This window comes from Clarias gariepinus, chromosome 10 (genome assembly GCF_024256425.1).
Source record: "Clarias gariepinus isolate MV-2021 ecotype Netherlands chromosome 10, CGAR_prim_01v2, whole genome shotgun sequence".
NCBI lineage: Eukaryota > Metazoa > Chordata > Actinopteri > Siluriformes > Clariidae > Clarias > Clarias gariepinus.
The window spans coordinates 5,333,864-5,353,891 of NC_071109.1; the positions used below are offsets into that span (position 1 = coordinate 5,333,864).

The window sequence follows — 20,028 nt, forward strand, 5'->3', positions numbered from 1 at the left end:
GCTCAGGGACCGCGACACGCGGCTCGAAGCAAGGCTTTATTTGGACACGCCCCCTTCTGATCGATACAAGCTTCGGAGCTTCTCTGTCAGTGACGTCACTATCTAGCGCTCGCCACTCGTTAAATTCGTACTAAATACCAGAGGTGTCAAGTAACGAAGTACAAATACTTCGTTACCTTACTTAAGTAGAAATTTTGGGTATCTATACTTTACTGGAGTAATTATTTTTCAGCCGACTTTTTCCTTCTACTCCTTACATTTTTACGCAATTATCTGTACTTTCTACTCCTTACATTTTAAAAATAGCCTCGTTACTCTTATTTTATTTCAGCTTTTCATTCCAAAAACAAACAACAACAAAAACATCCGGATATATTGCGCCAGCCGGATGAAGGGAATTTGATTGTGGTTGGAAGAGAAGTATAAACACACCATTCTGACACCCTATTGGTTGGTACGAGATCCATCGCACCTCCACATGACGTGACGTCACTCCAGCAAGGACGTATAAATAAAATAGCATTTTCGGTTGATAAGGTTGTGATAAGTAGACGAAGATGTCCGTGATAGAGACTCAAGATTCGAGCGAACCAAGCAATTTTTTTTATCACTTGGATTAATCCTTCATTCTGACAGCACTAATGTTTATTGTAGACAACCATACAAGGGTAACATGTTACTAAGCCTGCCCTGGGTGCACTAATTTTCTTGTATGTTGCCTTCACAGATTCCTGCAGCTAAGCTTGAATGTACATTTACATTCCAATAAAGGTTACCGATGACACGCCTCTAAAGTTTGACTTTTTGCACCATTAAAATACTTATAGGCAACTAGTTATCATATCATCTTCTACATAAACATGTTAATGCTCAGTAGTACACATATATGGTTCTTTAATGTATTTGCATTGTACTAAAATGCATTCTTTTTCAATTGCCATATACAGTATCCCAAATCACTATGGCTGTTAAAAATACAACAAAAAAAACTAATTTTTCTTTTTTTTAATGTGTTAGTGCAGTATATAGGCCTGTGGCACAGCCTAATCTTTTATCCTTGATGCTTTTCCCCCCTCACGTTACTTTTACTTTTATACTTTTATACTTTAAGTAGTTTTGAAACCAGTACTTTTACACTTTTACTTGAGTAAAAAGCTTGAGTTGATACTTTAACTTCTAAAGAAGTCTTTCTAAACCCTAGTATCTATACTTTTACCCAAGTAATGAATGTGAATACTTTTGACACCACTGCTAAATACACAGTAACTTTGATGTAGCTCAGTGGGACAACAACGGTTTAACAGAGTTTCAAACTTCGCAATTAGTGTGTAGAGCAGGAACATTTATAATGAGCAAGAGTTATTGTAAGAATGTACTTAAATGTGCCTCAACTTTTATTTTATTTTTGATGAACACTTAAGAAAAACCCTGAACTATTAAAGAAGCATTGTACTGCATAGTTAAACCAGCTATAAATTTGTCATAAATTGTTATACTCAAACCAATGATTACAAAACAATAAATCAAACTGAAAATTTTTTTAGGCTTGTAATATTCACCAGTGCAATACTCTCTGGTGATGCTAGGTGGCAGGAGTGAGACAGGACCCAGCTATCTATGCAAACAAGGTTGTTTCTTAAACACATTCCCGATTTTTAATAGTTTTTATATATTCATTAGAATGTAAGCGCATTGTTAATCGATAAGTGTCTGTAATTCTTTTCAAAAGACCTAATGTTTCAGTTCTACCGAACCTTGTGAGTTAAATATAAAGAAATCTGAGCCGAGTGTCCTTGAGTGACAAAATACTAGAAACATGAGACTCTTACTTTGAGTACTTTTTGAGACCACCGGCTAAACAGCATGTCCGCTATGACATCCTGTTCCTGTCCATCAATTCCATGCAGATGTTTTCCTGGCACGCACACTCGCTCACACATTATAATAATAATAAGCTTGATATTGATGTCAGAATATTGTATAATGACATAAGTAAAAAAGTAACACTTTTACAATCAAGAAAAAGAGAGAGAGGACGAGTAAAATTCTGAGGGTTTGTTTGATGGATTACATCCTATATATTTAAATCTACTTGGATACAAGCTTGGATAGAAATACAACAAAATATATGCTTCAAATATTGAACATTCAATAAATTTCAGTCCAGACAGACATACACATGAACGTACAGACAGACATACACATGAACGTACACAACTTGTCTCTCCCTTTTTGTGTACACAAATCAAGAAATGTGCATAACAAGTATGATGAATATAAATGCAAAAAAAAGAACAAAAAGATATTGAAACATATTGAAAGTGAAATGATTAAGGTCTACAAAGTTTTAAGATGAATGTTTGTTTGTTTGTTTTTTTAAAGAAAGAAGAAGAAATAAACGAACAAACACTGCCTGATACAAAATATCAAAAAGTATATATTTACACTGTAGGGAAAAAATGTTTAAGGGGGGGGGGGGGAGCCATCCGAAGCGGATATACATTTTGTTCACTACGGGTGCTGAGTCTCTTTATATACACGGCGTCCTTACGTCCATTGGTGCTGGTGGAAATTTTTCGTTTCCCCTCACTGGGTTTGTCCAAAGCGTTTTAATCTCAGGGGGTTTTAGAACCGGTTACAGCTCAGTGCTGTAACCTCATGTCTCCATACGGTGGTCCATCTGGACAAACTTTGGGTCTCGGGTGTTCAGAAAAAAAAAAAAAAAAAGTCTGGGCTGCTTGGTTTCGAAGCGGAAAACTTCAGGAAACTAAAACCGAGTCAGTCATAGTGTTGGGACATGAAGGTGGACGTGAAGGTGGGAGGGGCTTAGCTGTAGTGCTGCTCTCGTCCTCGTGAGCACGGCTGCCATAATGAACCTCGTCGGTGTGGTTCCTGTTCTGACGCAAGCGCTTGATGTTGGTCGGTGTGTGTGTGTGTGTGTGTGAGTGTGTGTGTGTGTGTGTGTTCGGTGTCTCAGCTGTGCATGCCCATCTGATCTACAAGTTCGCTTTGCTCCACGGTCTCCACCTGGATGATCTTGACTTCCTGTGTGTTCATCGCCGCCTCCGCAGGAACCGGGTTGGCGGAGGAAGGCATGGCGAGCTGGAGGACTTGCGCCCCTGTGAGCGGTGCTAGGGTGCGCAACGTGAAGGGCGCGCCCGCTTTGGTGGAAGCATTGGCGGGGAGCGTGATGAGCTGCAGCGTAATGCGCTCTCCGTTCTGCCCCTGTGTGGGCATCAGCGTGGGCACGGCCTGCAGCACCACTTTACCCCCGCTGTTCCCCCCACCCAGGATGCTGCCCGCTGACAGGACCGGAGAGGAGCTCGTAGGAGAGTTGAGGGTCACTGCCGAGACCTTTTGACCTTGCGGCGTTGTCATGACGACTGGCACCTGCATGGCTAGCCTCACCGTCCTGAGAGACACACACACACACACACACACACACACACAACGTGAGAGATAAAAACAAGTAATAAGGAAGTGATGGTGAGATGGACAAAAAGAGCGGGAAGACAAATGAAGAAAGAGAGAGAGAGATGGAAAGAGACAGCAAGAAAGAGAAATGAAGCTTCAGAAAGATGGAGAGATGATGTAAGCGAAAAAAAAAAACTGTTAAAAGATCGGATCTGTTCTGAGATGTTTCCTGTGTTACCTCTGGCCAGTTGTCGTGGCGACCGGTGACTGTTGCACGGACACGAGTCCTTCGTGTCCCGAAGCGATGCTTATGACGGGTGGCGAGGAGGGCGAGAGTCTGTCCTTTCTCCGGCGGTGGGCTGAGCAGTCGGCCGCGGTGGGACTCCCCTGCGCATTGCCCTTGTCCATTCCGTCCTCCATGTCCTCGTCGTCAATAAACACGATGTCTTTAGGCATCTCCTTGAACTGGTACACCAGCCTCTGGCCTTCAACCTTGGAAAGGATTCCTCGCTGATAATAATACCTGTACACACACACCTGTAATTAGCAACACACACAAACACACTCTCTCTCTCTCTCTTCAAAGTCTGTTCTGACATGCTCTTGTGCACTTGCCTGAGCGCTCGTCCCATGGTCTCATAGTTCATGTCCGGTTTGTTCTTGTGTTTACCCCACAGCTTGGACACGGCTTTGGAGTCGACCAGTTTAAAGATGCCCTTCTCCTTCTCCGTCCACTTGATGTACTTGGGGCAGGTTTCTTTATCCTGAAGGAGATCGAGCAGAAACTCCCACAGGTACGTGGTGGTGCCTGTACAGCACAGATCACACACACAATATAAAGGAAAGGTCACACCAGTTCACTCCTGGACACATGCAAGTTTACAGAAAAAGAAATGTAAAAATCAGTGATAACAGTGGCACCTTGTGGACAACGTGTGCAATAAACAAATAAGTATCAGCAGCACTAAAGACTTTTTTTATAGTTTTTTTTTGTAATCTGACGCAAATAAGGTAAGATAGGATTTCGTGACAATTCAGGTAATTTTTCCAATTACGCACTCTTTAGGTCATACCTGCTAATAGTTCCTGGGCGCATTCGTTGCTTTTAATGTTTTGACCCTCTAATGTTTTTTTAATGTTACACCAAATTTCTTTAGGAGACTGTAAACGTGAAATCAAGACAGGGCTTTTATTATTTTTGAAAGATGCATGACATGTATCAATCGCATGAAACTGGAAGTCATGTAAAGGTCTAATTCACGCTAGTTTATGTGATGTGCATCGAAACAACCTTTATGATTTAGGGGAAATAATATCTATTCAGTTATGAATCATGATTCACGTATTACCACACTCCAAGATCTATACAAAAAATAATTTAAAAAAATTATAATATAATAGTGATGAACCGGTCGATCGACCAGTGACCATTCAAAAACTGTGCGTTCGGCCTCCGAGTGGCGCAGTGGTAAAGCGCTCGCCCTATCATCCGGAGATCGCTGGTTCGAACCCCGGGTGATGCTGTTTTCCTCTCACAGCCGGAGGCACAGAGAGAGCTGATTGGCCGAGCTCTCTCAGGGGGGAGGGATGAGAGGTACTTGTGCTCCCACATTAATCACGGCCCTACAGCCAATCAGGGGCGTCTGTGAGCTCGCGCACACGGAAGAAGCGGCTAGCGCTTTCCTCCGAGTGTGTTACTCCGCCCCTAATGTTGCGTGAGCGAGCAGTTCGAAAAGATGCGGTCGGCTCGCGTCACGTGGTTCGGAGGAAACACAGGATAGCTTTTGTCCTCCCGACTGAGTGGTTGTAGTAGCCTTGATGTGTGTGGGAGCCTCCTAGTGACGGGGAGTAATTGGCCACGACTAGATTGGGGAGAAAATCGGGGAAAAAGAATTGGACAGGACTAAATAAAAAAAAATATATAAAAAAAAAACCCTGCGTTCGAAGCTGCAAATGCCCGTGTGCTCACTGTTGAGTTTTTGATAATATAAAAATTCTTATAATAATTTCTTTATAATCTTTATATAATTATAATAATTATAGTGGATAACAAAGATAAGTGCTGCTCAGTTGAATGTTAAACGTTTGTATTTGAAGTTAGTTTGTGTTCTTTAAATGCTGCTCTTTGTTTTTTAAGTGAGAAAACTAATGTTATACATAACAGGCTACATTTAATTACTCTTAAACTAGTAAAATTACTTTTTTAAAGGTTTTAAAGTTGCAACAAAATCAGAAGGAAAATGCAATATCAAATGAAGATATTTATAAATTCGTGATACTTATAGAATATTAATCGAATCGTCACCGGGGTATCGTGATATGATATCAAAGGGTGACCGGTGATTCCCGTCCCGACTGACTACAATTTATTTATTTTTGTATTGTTATTTATTAGCATTATTTATAAAAATAAATGAATATTTATTTTGGGGGAAGATCTGTGTCACGTGATACAAACTGCTTTAACTAAATAAATATTTTAACAGCCATTAACACAATTCTGTGATTAATGTGTAAAAAGTACAGAGAAGTTGCACACGACACACACTCACCCTTGTTCTCTCTCGATTTCCGCTTATAAATAAGATCAAGAGAGCCGTCGCAGCAGGCCCGCGGCAGTTTGGACTTCCGTCCTGCACAAGAAACACCACCATCTGATATTAGCCATGTGCGCCCACACACACACACACACCTCATAGAAGTACAGCAAAAGAATAAGTAATAAAGATTTCTTTAAGTTAGTTGTTTCCCCCCAACAAATTTGTTGTGTGTGAGAGCACAGTCTTATTGTGTGTTACCTCTTTTCTTTTTCTGCAGTTCTGTTTGCTGCAGCACACTGTGAGGATCTTCCACGACCTGCCCCATGTCCTCAGTGCTCACCTCCACCTCCATCTCAGACACAAACTCCTCTACACACACACACACACACACATACAAATAAGACATTAAAACTGACTGACAGGTCGGGATTAAAATATTTTATGTGGTTTTATATTATAAAGGCATCCAATAAGTGAGACAGGCATCCAATAAGTGAGACAGACAGACTGATAGACAGCTTTGCTTCCTGCCAATGAGTACTTTAGGATGTAGCTTTACCTGTAGGATGAAAGAGGAACTGCAATATTTTACTTTAAATGCAGTTTTATCACAGCAATGTAATGAGGTCAACAGACTGATAAATAAATCTCTCATTAATAATATTTAATGTTTATATAACATAACAAAAAAATATAATTTACAGTAAAACATACATGACAGAATGAGCATATGTAATTGAGCCATTTTTTCAAGACAGAAGCGCACGGTGACATCTCACTTAGCACACCACGCATCTACTGAATCACATCTGTGTCAGGTACACATACTGTAGAAACACCAGAATGGTGCTTAATGAGGCTCCACACAGAACTCTGGATTCCGTTGTGTGTGTGTGTGTGTGTGTGTGCGTGTGCGCGTGTGTGTGTGTGTGTGTGTGTGTGTGTGTGTGTGTGCGCGAGTACGTGCGTGTATGTGTACCTGGGCTGTGTTCATCATGAATGCTGGCTGGAGAATCCATGTGCAGCAAAGCTTCAGCTGCTTCAATGGTTTTGTCATGAACTGATACCTCCACTGGAAAAAAAAAAAAAGCAGATGTTAACCTCTGGTCCTTATAATAACAACAACAATAATAATAACAAAAAGAAGAAGAAGAAGAATACAGGCAATTCTCAATTTATGAACGAGTCCCCCTCCGTGAGCACGTTCGTAAGTTGGATTTGTTCTTAAGTCCGACAAAGTGAGTCTTATACGCCGTTGACACTATACTAATTCTGTTCCCTTTAAGCTTGCATATTATGTTTCTTTAAGGTGTTTTTTTTCTACTCATGTGAGTGACTCCCCCTCTCGAGTTGCCCGATTTTGAGACGCTGAGCCAACAGGCTGGTCGTCTAAACCCAAAACACTACAACAAATTTTTCTGAACAGAAATACTTGCCCACTCAAAAAAAAAAATTTGTTTATTTATTTTACAAAATGCTCTACATGATGTTTTCAAGGTTAGCTACAGTTGCACTAATAAATAAAAACTATTAACTATTAGTCTTTTAAATGATTAAAGCAACCGTAATATATAATAGAATAAGCGTACAAGCAAAACCCCAGCTGTGCAAAATAAAAAAAAATTACATAACATATTTCTAGTAATTCTACTTTACTGGCATAATTAAAAATAAAATAAAATAAATAAATAACACAAATAGTATAAAGACATTTTATTAATTATAGTAATACTGCGTGACTGGTTTAGTTTCTGTATTTTTATGCATATTTATAGACAGTTGAGAAACTGTGAAAAAAGCTTGGCTTTTATGAGAGAAAACTAATGCTATAAGAAACAAGCTACATTTAGTTCAGTTGTGAAACTGTTAAATAAAATTAAGGTATACAACTTTCTCAAGTTATAAATTTTTTTCAAGCACTAATATTTTTTAATTAAAAAGTCAAAAAAAATTATATCTAATCAGAACACAGTCATAATACTCACAGAATTACAGTAGAACTTTTGGGCAGCTCTCACACTGTATCTTATATACACACAGGGTGTCTACTGACATATATGCAACATATGTGTTTTATATACTAACTATACAGTGTGTACAGTGTGCAATAACATCAACAAACCTGTCTTTGTGTTACCATGTCTATTAATTTTCTTTGGGATCAATTAAATATCTATTTCTCTAGCCAGAAATGTAATCAACAACCGTCATGAATCGCATCATATATATCTGGTGATCCTTGGTGATTCCTCTCCCTACTACTATACAGTGTTAGAAATAGATTTTACTTTTAATGTCAACATCTTTAACTATTCAGACAGTTTGCTGCAGGCCTAAATTAAAAAAAAAAAACGACTTGATGTTTTTAAACTTATGTTTTTTACAACAAGAACCACCCAGGCAGAATTAAAAAGTCCTTTTTAAAGTAAAAAAAATAAAGTAAAAACTTTAAATGTGTGTACAAAAATATACTGCATGAACAGATTAAACTATCTATACAGACTGTACATGTCCATACAGTAATTATATCTGCAATTGTGTTTTAAGTAAAAAAAAATGAGTCTAACTCAGAACATCTGTAATATTTTCCTGCACATAAAAAGCTGACTCTGTAGTGTTTTGGTGTTAAAATAAAACCTTTAAGAGGTTCTGACTTCCTTCGGGGATAAACAAAAGACAAACTTCCGTGTTTACACTCACACACACACTTTCTCTCTTTTTTTCTCTCCCTCCTAGCAAAACCCGCCCCCTCGCGGTCTTTGATTGGCCGGCTGGTCACAAAATATTTACATTCAAGCTCTCCGATTGGCTGCGCGAGAAATTTTGAAAAAATGTGCGTCAATCATAAGGGGAAAAAACACACCCATTAGGTCTGAAACACTTCCGCCATCAACATCAAAAGAGGGGAGGAACAATATAAATATTCCTTTATAATACACCAAACAGCGCTAAATGCGATTTAACGTAATGTTTAATAAATACAACTTATTATACGAAGACTAAACGCTGTATTGATGAGCAGAGACAAATAAAAAAAAATAGGCCTGATAAAGCGATCAAATCCATTTGTACAAAAAACAACAACATATAATAAGTGAGACTCAGGAAATGAGCTCAAGAGAGGAGTCAAAAAAATAATAATTTAACCAAAACAACAAACATCAATCTAAACTTCCTGCTTTCCCTGCACAACTCACATCTGTCCCGTTACAGAGGGAGAACACACACACACACACACACACCTCGAAAACATTGCATTACAATACAAAACAACACACACTCAGGACTGCTGCATACCCACAATCTATACACAAACTCATTCATGCACTCATGCACCTAGAAAGCACCTTGATTTCTCTCATATAAATTTTTTTTTCTTCACACACACTCGTGCACTTCCGGATTAAAATAAAAACCAGCACCGTTGCATCCTGCGCTTCCGAAAGGGACACATCCGCGCGCACACACACAGCCAGACAGACAGGCACGCACGCGCGCCCACTCGTGCAGTTAACGACGCTTTATAACGACTTAGATCGTAAACTGATTTGTTTTCCTTTACCCGCTTTGAGAAGTAAGTCCAGTTGGTTTTCGGGTTCCGCGTGAATCCGAGCCGCCATATTCCCCCCTCTGTGTACGGAGTAAAGCCGCGGAGCGCAAACGCGCACTACTTTCCGCACTACGTCTGCCGCTTTACGTCTCGCGCGCGCGCGTCTTCGCCGTCTCCTTCCGCTGCTACAGACACGCTTCCGCTTTAGCACTATATACACATATCTATGATCTTTATTTATCCTTCTACATACTATATATTACATACTACATACTATATATATATACACACTCTTAAAAAACACTCTTAATAGTCACAATAACTTAATCGTAATTTCAATGCGCGCGCCGCTGACTTTCCCATCTGACGTTACGAAGGAAGGAAGTAACTGGGCGACTTTGTTTTTTTTTTCAAACCACCAGAGGTCGCTCTTTAGCCATCAATATGTTAAACCCCCTAAAGAATAAATCAATTAATCACTCCACATAACTCCTGACGAAAACAAACGACAAAAAATAGCACTACATTTAAATTTGGGCATTTGGCAGACTTATCTAGAGAGGCAAGTTTCTGTTATTAGCAACTGGACAGCAATGTAAGATACGAAGTGTGTAATCGCATCTAAAAACTGTTTTTTTGCTGTTATTGCTGCTGAATATCTGCATTTTTATTCAGGATCAATGAAGTATCTATTACTAGCTGTAAATGTAATCAGCACCTATCATCATATCTATTTGCTTTGGGATCAATAAGGTATCCCTTGGCTCTTTTTATTTTATTATCAACTTTAACTCTGTAGGCGAAAAAAAAAAAACAGATTTCTTAAAAATCAATTACAATTTTTTTCCTGAAAAAATATTTTTGTCGTGCAACAATCCATAAATAATTTTCTAAAAACAGTATAAATTTCCTTATAATTTCTTTTGACACAATTCAGACACAAACAAAATTTATTTCATATTTATGGATTCACATTATTATTATTGCAGGCATACTGTTTAAAACTTTTTCTTTTTTTTACTTTTTACCTGCTTACTTTTTAATCCGAGAATCACTTTGGAATATTTTTTCCGCACATAAAAAGACTTACAAAAGTGCTTTGAAGTTTTTGTCATTGGATAGATACACTGGTTAATAACCAAGTACCATCAGTCAAACAACAGTTGGGAATGTTTTTTTTGTTTGGTTGTTTTTGTTTGTTTGTTTGTTTGTTTGTTTTCCTTGGGGGGGAGGTTCAACAGGTTTGGACAAATACTTTTTTTTACTTTTTTGATGCGTGTATAAAATGTTTTTTTTTTTTTTGGGGGGGGGGGGGTGGTTCTGCAAGTGTACAAAATAAAAATAACAGTTAAAATAAGTTACATTATCGTTTCAAACGCTGCATGGCTTGCAGCGTTTCCATTAATTTAATTAATGAAAATGTACTAAAATTGTGTAATAATTAGATAATGGCCCTCTTTTGATCAAAAAATAATAAATCTTGTACTGCGTGCTTGTGTCTCTTTCTGTTCAACATCTCTTTCTGACTCAGCCGTTTTTCTGCCAAATATTCTAATACAATATAAGGTTATTAGCAAAACTTAGCAAATTATTCAGTCCCACCACACGGGCAGATGCCAGGGTGTGAATAGTTTAGAGCGTCACCTGGAATTGCGTGGAATTTTTAACTTGAAGGTTATAGCGAGTGAATAATGATCCATCACGGCTTCTTATTCAAGGCTTCTGTCTCCCCGGTCACTGCTGCGCAGGTGTGAACGTTTTACATTTTTTAACGAGGGAATACACAAGGTTGTTGACGGATGGACAAAGTGTAGTGGGAAGCAAGGAGATTATGTCGAAAAATTGTGTGTTTGTCTCATAATATGTTCTACAGGCAAGAATGCGAATCATTTTTGACTCGTTTTTTTATACGGCTCACGATACCTGAAACTAAATTTTGAACTGAAATGTGCAGAACGATCTTAACCCTGGAAAACCCAGACCACCTTATCCTAATAGGAAATTAATAGGAAATCTATCTCCTTTGGCTGAAATTATGATACAGACCCAGTGAATCCTAAAACAGGTGTTTTTTTTTTAAATTAACCCTTTCCTACTACATGTAAAGACATGGTCCATATATGACCCCTTGGGATGTCCAGTATGTTTTACCAACTGGTTACGTTCACTCATGACATAAATTTTCTAATTTCAAAATATATTTATTGATATTATCTTTTCATCAATCACTATGCACATCAAATTTTGCTCTAGGGCAGGAACTAAAAACACTGGCATCAAACATGCCAACCTATCAAAAAACATGTAAAATGAACAGACCTGCAAAAAGGTTTACTACAGTAGCAGCTATGATTGATGTGAAAAAAAATCAGGTTAGTTCAGTCAGTTACCACTAAATGTCAGTGTTATGGGTTCACATAGGGCACACTAGGTTGTAATGCAAAAAGAAATCGTTACTTTGGTGAGTGGGTTGAATATAACGGTGAAGTAAATGTCTGGGTCAAATATGACCCCAGGGGTGCTCCAGGGTTGCTCCAGGGTTAAATCTAGAATTAAAATTAAAGGTCAAGTGTTCCTAATTTAGTTATCGTTCTGTCACACATATTCAGTGTTTCCCACAGAGAGTATATTTGAGCGGGCATCCCAAGGATATTTGCTGACTTAAAAATCAGTCCGCGTGTCTAGTTGGACTAACCCTTAAACCTATAGCACTTGAACCGATAAAAAAAACAAAAGCCTGATAAAGCGATACCATCGTGCAGTTGTGTTAGGACAGAGGAGACTTCGAAAAAAATATTCCTGCTCTATCCCGAGTTCAGTAACAGAAACTGGTTCTTGCTTTCCCATCTGTCTCTATCAGCTCCTCATTGCAGCACAAAGCTCCTCATCTGTAATAAAACTCTCACTGCGAGTGGTTTTCTCAGGTGAGTCTCATCCAGAAGCACTTACCGATGCTTGTGTCTTGCACCTCCGTCTCGACCACCTGCTCCTCCACCACCTCCTGCATCAGGTAGGTGTTCTCATCGTCGCAGACGAGCACCTGAGCGGCGTAGCACTGCTCCACGTCGGCGCTGTTAACCTGCTCCACGATCACCGCCGGACACTCGGCGTCTTCCTCGGGGATCACAGTTTCATCACAACATACCTCCTGATCACACACACACATACAGACACACCAAGCGCCGAGATCAGTATTCTCGAACTGATCTAATCAGCGATAACATACAGACATTCTAGCTCTACTGGGTGTATCAACAAGTTCGTTTCTATAGTAACAGCTCATTTAGAGATTTTAGCCAAGCCTCAACAGTTACAAAGAAAAAAAACGGTGGTCATGGTCATGTTTTCGTGTTGTAGAATTTGATTTACCGTTTTACAGAGGGAGTCTCTTTAACAAAGCTATAGCAATTTTCCCTCAGGACTAATAACTCTTCACTTTCTCAATAACTTGACTAACCTGTTTTAAGATAACTGTAAATGTGTAAAAACACGCAGTAATAAATAGAAAACTGTTAGAGATAAGACACGCTCTGGTCGAGATTCGTACTGATTTTGAGAAATAAAAAAAGTGAAAGCAAGAACTAGTAATTGCGTCCTCTTTTTTTTTTACCCCCTATTACAAAATGTGTGTGTCTTCTTCAGCATCAATCTAACTGTGATGCGTAATGTATCCAAACATCCTAAATAGTTCCAGTATAGTTACAGATAGGAGTTTCCTGTCAAGTTTGTGTTTCCCTTTCTTAAGGTTTCCCCTACGCCCTATCTGAACAGGATTTGATTTGTCATTTCCTGTGTTTACAGGATTTTTATTTGTCCTGATGAACTGTGTCATTGTTTATCGCCATCCTCCCATAATAAAATTACTAAGTACTCACTTTTTCACCAAACTCAGGACTAGTCTGATGATTATTTTCCAGTTTTTTTTTATTATTGCAGGGAAAACGGGAGACGTCTGACTGCTGTTATTTTCAGTATTCAGTCTTGTAGCAAACGCTTCACTGCCACTTCCAGAGATATAACACACTTCATGCTTTCTGACACTTTGAAACATAAGTGTCATTTTATTTATTGAATCTTCATTGTAATCGAGGTTTGTTTTAAACTGAAATAAGAGCCGGTATATTTTCTCCTTTCTGACCTCTCCTTGTGAATGGAGTAAGATCGTGTGACTGTGTGATGCTGGGTCCAGGTTTGCAGACATCTCTTTTTATTTCTGTCTGGATTTGAGGGTTAAATGTATGCGAGGGATGCGAGGGTTCCAAGGATACTGGGGTTGCAGGGATACGAGGGTTAAATATGAGAGATACGAACATATAAATAAATTCAATACCATCGTCCCGCTGATAAACGAACCCAATCTGAATAAAGTCATGAGTTGTGTTTAAGCACACCACACGTCCTAAGCAGTGTGTATGTGTGCATACAGTATATACTGAGGATGTGTGTGGTGCGAATGTTCCATACCTGCTGTGCCTCCTCGTCTCCAGTGACATACTCCAGAACGTTCCCTCCTCCGTCTATTACCACCACAGAGGTCATGACTCATTCCTGAGTGCGCCACACACACACACACACACGATCCTGTATTTCTGCTCGACTTATCCAGAAAAACCTAACAGGACACACAGATGAGGTGATGTTAAAATGCAGGCTGATTGGCTTCAGAGAGTCGATTCTTGTTTCAGAAAACCGCTTTCGTCTCTCACTTTTAACCTTTCACTCCGACCGTTTACATGACTGTTTTTTAAACTTCATACCATGAGTCAGTGATAAATAGGAACTCTTCAGAGAGAGAACGCTTTGGTGTTTCATGTGTGTAAAAAAGGGGTGAAAAGAAAAAGACAGATCTAGGTGGGGCAGAAAACAGGGCTGTGACTCATCGGGTCCTTCATGTTGAACGCAGAATGTTTAAACCGTGCCGTGTCGAGCGTGAACACTCTGGGAGGGGAAATAAAAGAAAATCTGACAGAAAATTATTTGTTTAAAAAAATTAAAACAGAGGAAAAAAATATTCCTTTAAATAATCAATAAAAATTACAAACGTTTTGTTTGTCAAGATGTATGTCTTACTGCAGATCGAACCCGGTTCCAAACGAACATGGAAAATTTCCTAAATTTCATAAAGGCGAAAGCAGGAGTTAAACACGGTTGTAAGGGGGTTTGCCTTAAATAAAAATGATGGGGGGAGGGAAATAAAAGTACAGACATTTTTTTTATTTTCTGTGCAGTTATAATTATTTTCTCCACTTCATTAAAAGTTTTATCCAAGGTAACGAATGCAGAGCTGATCTCATAAACACACTGGTAATGTGCATCGACCCTGGTATGTTTTCTTCTTTTGGGGTGGCTGAAATTGTTGTTTCTGCCAGAAAGGGATTCGTTCCTGAAACAGGAAGTAAAAGCAAACATTTTCGCCGCCTTTTTTTTTTTTTTTGTATGTACAGCTGCTAAAATGAAGCCGAAAGCTGGAGTGTCGCAGAAATACGACTAGTGTGTGTTCTGGAGAAATAAACAAAACTGTTTAAACCAATCACTGCTATAATCATGAGCACTTGGGATGATATTTACAATATAACAACAGCTTGTTAACTTTTTATTTTTTTGCCACCTTCGTATTTCAGACCAATGTGTGCCTTATCAGGTCCTTGAGGCAAACTGAAGAAAACCAGCAACCAAACCGTAAGCAAAAATTTCGCCCTGAGATGAACTTAACATTTAAAAAAACAAACAAACAAACAAACAAAAAATCCAGCTACGGCTAGTTTCATGGTGGTCGGAGAAAACTAGAGAATTAGCAAAAGATGTGAAAGAAACACACGTACTTGAGAATCGAACTGTGGATTTTCTCATTGCTATAAAATTCTGGATGCATTTTTAAAAATATAACGTACAGCGTTCTGTTTTAACAAGAATCCATTCATGAAGAAATCATTTCCCTCAGTAATAAAAACGTGCGTGTTCACAGAGCTGCATGAACACAACAAAAAGGGGGAAGGAAAAAAAAAGGAAGAGATGTGCTTCCTTTCTATTCAGTCACATGGTTTCTTTCTCACACACACACAACACTCATTCTGTTTTCATCTCAAAGTCTGAATCTTGTAAAATTTGCACAACGCTCCCACCCAATGGGACTTTCACGACGTCTTACACGTACTTCTTTACACGACACGTTACTCTTTGTAGTAATTACATCCGAGTATAAATACGCATCATTAAACCACACAGGAACGAACAGGGAAGATCATGTGATCTGTGTGTGTGTGTGTGTGTGTGTGCGTGTGTGTGTAGGGTTCAGTGTTTTAAATGTGCATCTGATAATCTGAAATAAAAGTATGAGTGGAGAAGTATTAAAAGAGACGGGTGTGTGTGTGTGTGGGGGGGGGTTCGACATATTTTGACTTCATTTCCTGCCCAGCTTGTTTACGCAGCCTTTGTTCTTCTGGAGCAAATCAAATGCTGGCTCAATTCCACAACTTCCTAAAGAAAGAAACACGTTCACATTCACTCGCAGAATTCTGAGGAACGATTATACGCCTCAACGTATAAACGAAAATTCAAACGCAGATCTAAGATTAACCATTATAGCGAGAAATAATTCATATACAAGGTCTAGATTAAAGGTTTTAAGGTTGAAAAACTGTAAAAAGTGTCTAAAATGCAAGCATAGAGGGTCTGACAAGTTTTTCCTTCTTTATTATATTATCTACAGATTCATGCATCAAACTAACTCAGCTCAGATCTAATTTTATCTCTCACAAATTTGTTATTACACTGATACAAACAATTATTTGGAAAAGAACATTAAATCTCATTTATCAATCTTACAAAAAATTAAAGCTGTGTGTAAAATGTTGTGTAAAATCCAAACTGTAAATCCTAAGCATACAGCGACGCCGACAACACTCCATAAAAGGGCATGTGCCCTGAAAGCTGGGGGCACAAAACGAGCGCTCAGGATAAATCTGATAAACTGAAGTGGAAGTTATTTTGACTCACATGCATCAACAAAATAAATAATAATAATAATTATAATATTTATAATAATAATAATAATAATAATAATGTGTTTATTCAGTCTGTACTGTATATATATCACCTGCTAATCACTAAAGTCATTTTATTTAATTTAGTTTCAATTTCTTGCTTTATTGAAAATGTTTAATTATATAATTAACACTTATAAATTTAAAATTCCAAGGATTTCAGTGCATTGGATAAACTCTGTAAAAGTAATATTTTAAAGATACTTAAGTGCAGTAATCCATGATAGACATCTGAACCAAATTTACAAGGTTTCCATATAACATGTTTCTTTTCTAACCAAAAGTACAAATTATATATGTCCAAATTTGTTTACATTTAGCTTGTTAAACAAGACCTGTTATTGAAACATATTCCAGCAGCACGATGGTGTAGCATTAGCATTGTGACCTCGAAGCACCGCCAGGGTTTAAGGTTCAATTCCCGCCTCAAGGTCTGTGAGAGAACCGTTTGCATGTTCTCTCTGTGCTTGGTGGGTTTCCTCTGGGTATTCCGGTTTCCTTCCGCAGTCCAAAGACATGCAAATTAAGCTAACTAGCGTTCCCAAAAAATTGCCCGTAGTGTGTGATCGTGTGTGTGTGTGTGCAAGCGAGTGAGTGAATGTTCTAAGTCTCTAGGATAGATTCCACACAAAGAATAAAGCGATATAGACAATAAATGATTTAAATTAAATTAAATCTACTTTTGTGTGCAAGTTGCATATTTTATCTTCTATTTTATTTTTGAACATTTTACAATATTATAATAATAAGTATTATTATATAAATACTTTTTAATCATCAAAAATTATATTTTCATATCAGTTTCCATTGTGTTCTTTTTTTTTCAGTTTCATTGGGGATATATGTTAAAACCAGCCACAACATTTTTTAATGTAATTTAAATAAATAAATAAAATAAAATAATGTGTGCAATTAAAAAAAAAGTTAATTATTTATTATTCCTATCTTCATCCATATTATTATTACTATCATTGTTATTAAGGTATTACCATTTTTATTCTTTATGAAAAAATTTACTAGTTTGGTTTACACTGAAATTATCACTTTTGTGTCTTTTAAATAAATAACAACAATATAATAATAATAAAATACTAATAAAAACGTCGATTTGTTTTCATTATTCTTATTATAATAAGTATCATTATTAATATAGTTATTAAAACTCTTTATGTATATTTTTAGACAACCTCAGCCCAGAATTAAATATATATATTTTTTAATCTTAATTTTTAACACTACAATTAATTAGGTACATTTCCTATATTTTATATTTAACATGTAAAAGTATATAATAAAAATAATAACAATAATAATAAAATGTGAAAAATAGCTAAACCCTGAGCTGATGAAAGTTCCCTGCATAAATGACAGCCTTATTTATGAATGCTGAAGTTGCTAACACCTAAGCTAGCTTTTCGCTGTGTAACGCTACAGATATCATCGCTAGCTTAAAAAACATAATATTTATAGCACATGTACACTTGGAGTTTTATTATTTATCAGAAATTTATCAGTAAAAGAAGCTGCGACTGCTCTAACAAACCGAACTTAGCAGCTAGCATAAAACCAGCACTAGCAGGCCAGTGGCTAATGCTAATACTAACTCTAAAGCTAATGCTAAGCGGTAACTCTATTCACTGCTGTCAGTGCACTTTATCTTTAGCAGCAAATCGCTTGTTTTGTCTCGTTTTCACACACACACACACACACTTACTCACTCACTCACCCACTCTCTCTCTCTCTCACACACACACACACTGTGAGTTCTTACCTTTCAATTGTTGGTCTTTAATCCAGCAGGTCCGGTTTTGTTTCTTGTTCTAATTTAAAATGCTTTGCTAGCTAACTGCCAAACCCGCTAGCAGCTAGCCGTGTCTACGTACATAAACACATTAGCCGCTAGCTAACAGCGAAGCCGCTCGCTCTGACCAGACTGTCGGAGCTGAAAGTTTACACCCGTCCCAGATGTAGGGAGTGCAACGGAAAAGAAGAGTGTATAAATCCGATATTGCTGCACCACAGTAAGGTGCTCTGTGTAAAATTGTGTGTGTGTATATAAGTGTGTGTGTATCTGCAGTTATTTCTATCTATCTTGTGTAGGAGCCGACTGAAGTGAACTCAAGAGAAGTGAAGCTGCTCTGACAAACAGCGCTCGTGACGTCACCGCGTCGTCACTTACGACGAGCGTGACGACTGCAGGACGATTTGACACGACTGGTGTGGGGGGAAATAAGTTTTCCCCCCACACTTTTGTGTGGACTTTGATGTCAGGGCATGAGTTAGGAGAGATTCTTTAAAAAAAGGTTATCCTCCAGAGAATGATGATAAAACCCAGTCAACTTCAACTTTAAGCTTGTTGAAGGTCTTCCCGATCTTGCATCATCTTCCAGTAATGTTCTTTCCCTCTTGAAGTGTGCTGATCAAAACACCTTGAATGACTCGTTGCAGCATCGCTGTAAACTTGCCGAATCATGTCTAATATCTCTGTGGCAGATTCGCCCAGTTTCACACAGAATTTCACGTTCGCACTTTGCTCTAACTTGCTGTCCATGATGAAGTAGCAGACATGGTAATGCATGTGGTCAGAATCGCACCAGCTGCACAGCTCCCGGTGTACACTGGACAATGTCTTTTGGCACTTTGGCACACTGACTTATGAAGGTTGATTCAATTTGTTTTGTGATTCTGTAAGTATTGCAATTTAATAAACATTTTCCAAGATTTCTTTAGAATTCACTTCTTTGATACAGGATGCTGTGCTGCGTGTATGGTTTACAGTGCACCACCTGTATGATTATAGCAGAACTGCAAAATTTTACCACCTTAAATGCAAAAATCTATATATTAAATGTTTTTGGAGTCAATTTGGCGATACATAAATTGTTGCACAAAAGGATTATGATACACAACTGATTCAACGTTTATCCCCATCTCTACTAGACAGAGTACACCCTGGACGGGGTCGCACACTCTCAGATATTTACTCACTCACTGCGGGCAATTTGGGAATACCTGTTACCCTATTTTGTATGTCATTGGACTGTAGAAGGAAATCAGAGCACCCAGAGGATGCACCAAGCACGGGGAGAACTTGCAAACTCCACGCATGCACTGAGTGGGAGAAGTTTTTGTGTGGTTTCTGACTGTGCCACAGTACTGACCCAGCACTACTCCATGTTTAAATGACTTACAGATGACTGCTGAATTGGGCTGTTCCTCCACTCTGATCCTAGTTGATTTGACAGCCGGAGTCGACACCATTGACTATCTTACTTGTGTCTTTACAAGGTTTGTGGACTTTCTGGGTCTGCTCTGGGGGGGCACCTATTATATATGTCAGTGATCAATGATCCGAGTTCGGATCATTGAAACCCTTTCATTCTCCCTTGTGGTGTCCCTCATGGGTCTGTTCTCGGGCCTATTCTTTTCACAATGTACATACTCATGCTTGGTCATAAGCCAGTATAGAGTATTTTTTTCA

The 20,028-nt window shown here is 38.3% G+C and overlaps 1 protein-coding gene across 3 annotated transcripts; it reads right to left on the reverse strand.

Moving 5' to 3' along the window:
* Positions 1–1,962: 1,962 nt before the first annotated feature.
* On the reverse strand, positions 1,963–18,698 carry elf2a (E74-like factor 2a (ets domain transcription factor)). 3 transcript variants are annotated; one of them, XM_053506124.1, is made up of 9 exons: positions 18,319–18,698; positions 13,969–14,116; positions 12,454–12,652; positions 6,934–7,026; positions 6,213–6,323; positions 5,967–6,047; positions 4,030–4,222; positions 3,653–3,937; positions 1,963–3,412 (listed from the first exon to the last, which is right to left on the reverse strand). In XM_053506124.1, the coding sequence occupies exons 2-9, from the start codon at positions 14,041–14,043 to the stop codon at positions 2,974–2,976; spliced, it is 1,476 nt and encodes a 491-aa protein (XP_053362099.1). In that variant the 5' UTR covers positions 14,044–14,116; positions 18,319–18,698; the 3' UTR covers positions 1,963–2,973. The 3 variants fall into 3 exon arrangements, with proteins under 3 accessions (XP_053362099.1, XP_053362100.1, XP_053362101.1); XM_053506125.1 differs by lacking the exon at positions 18,319–18,698 and adding an exon at positions 15,327–15,472; XM_053506126.1 differs by lacking the exons at positions 12,454–12,652; positions 13,969–14,116; positions 18,319–18,698 and adding an exon at positions 9,517–9,659.
* Positions 18,699–20,028: the final 1,330 nt, after the last annotated feature.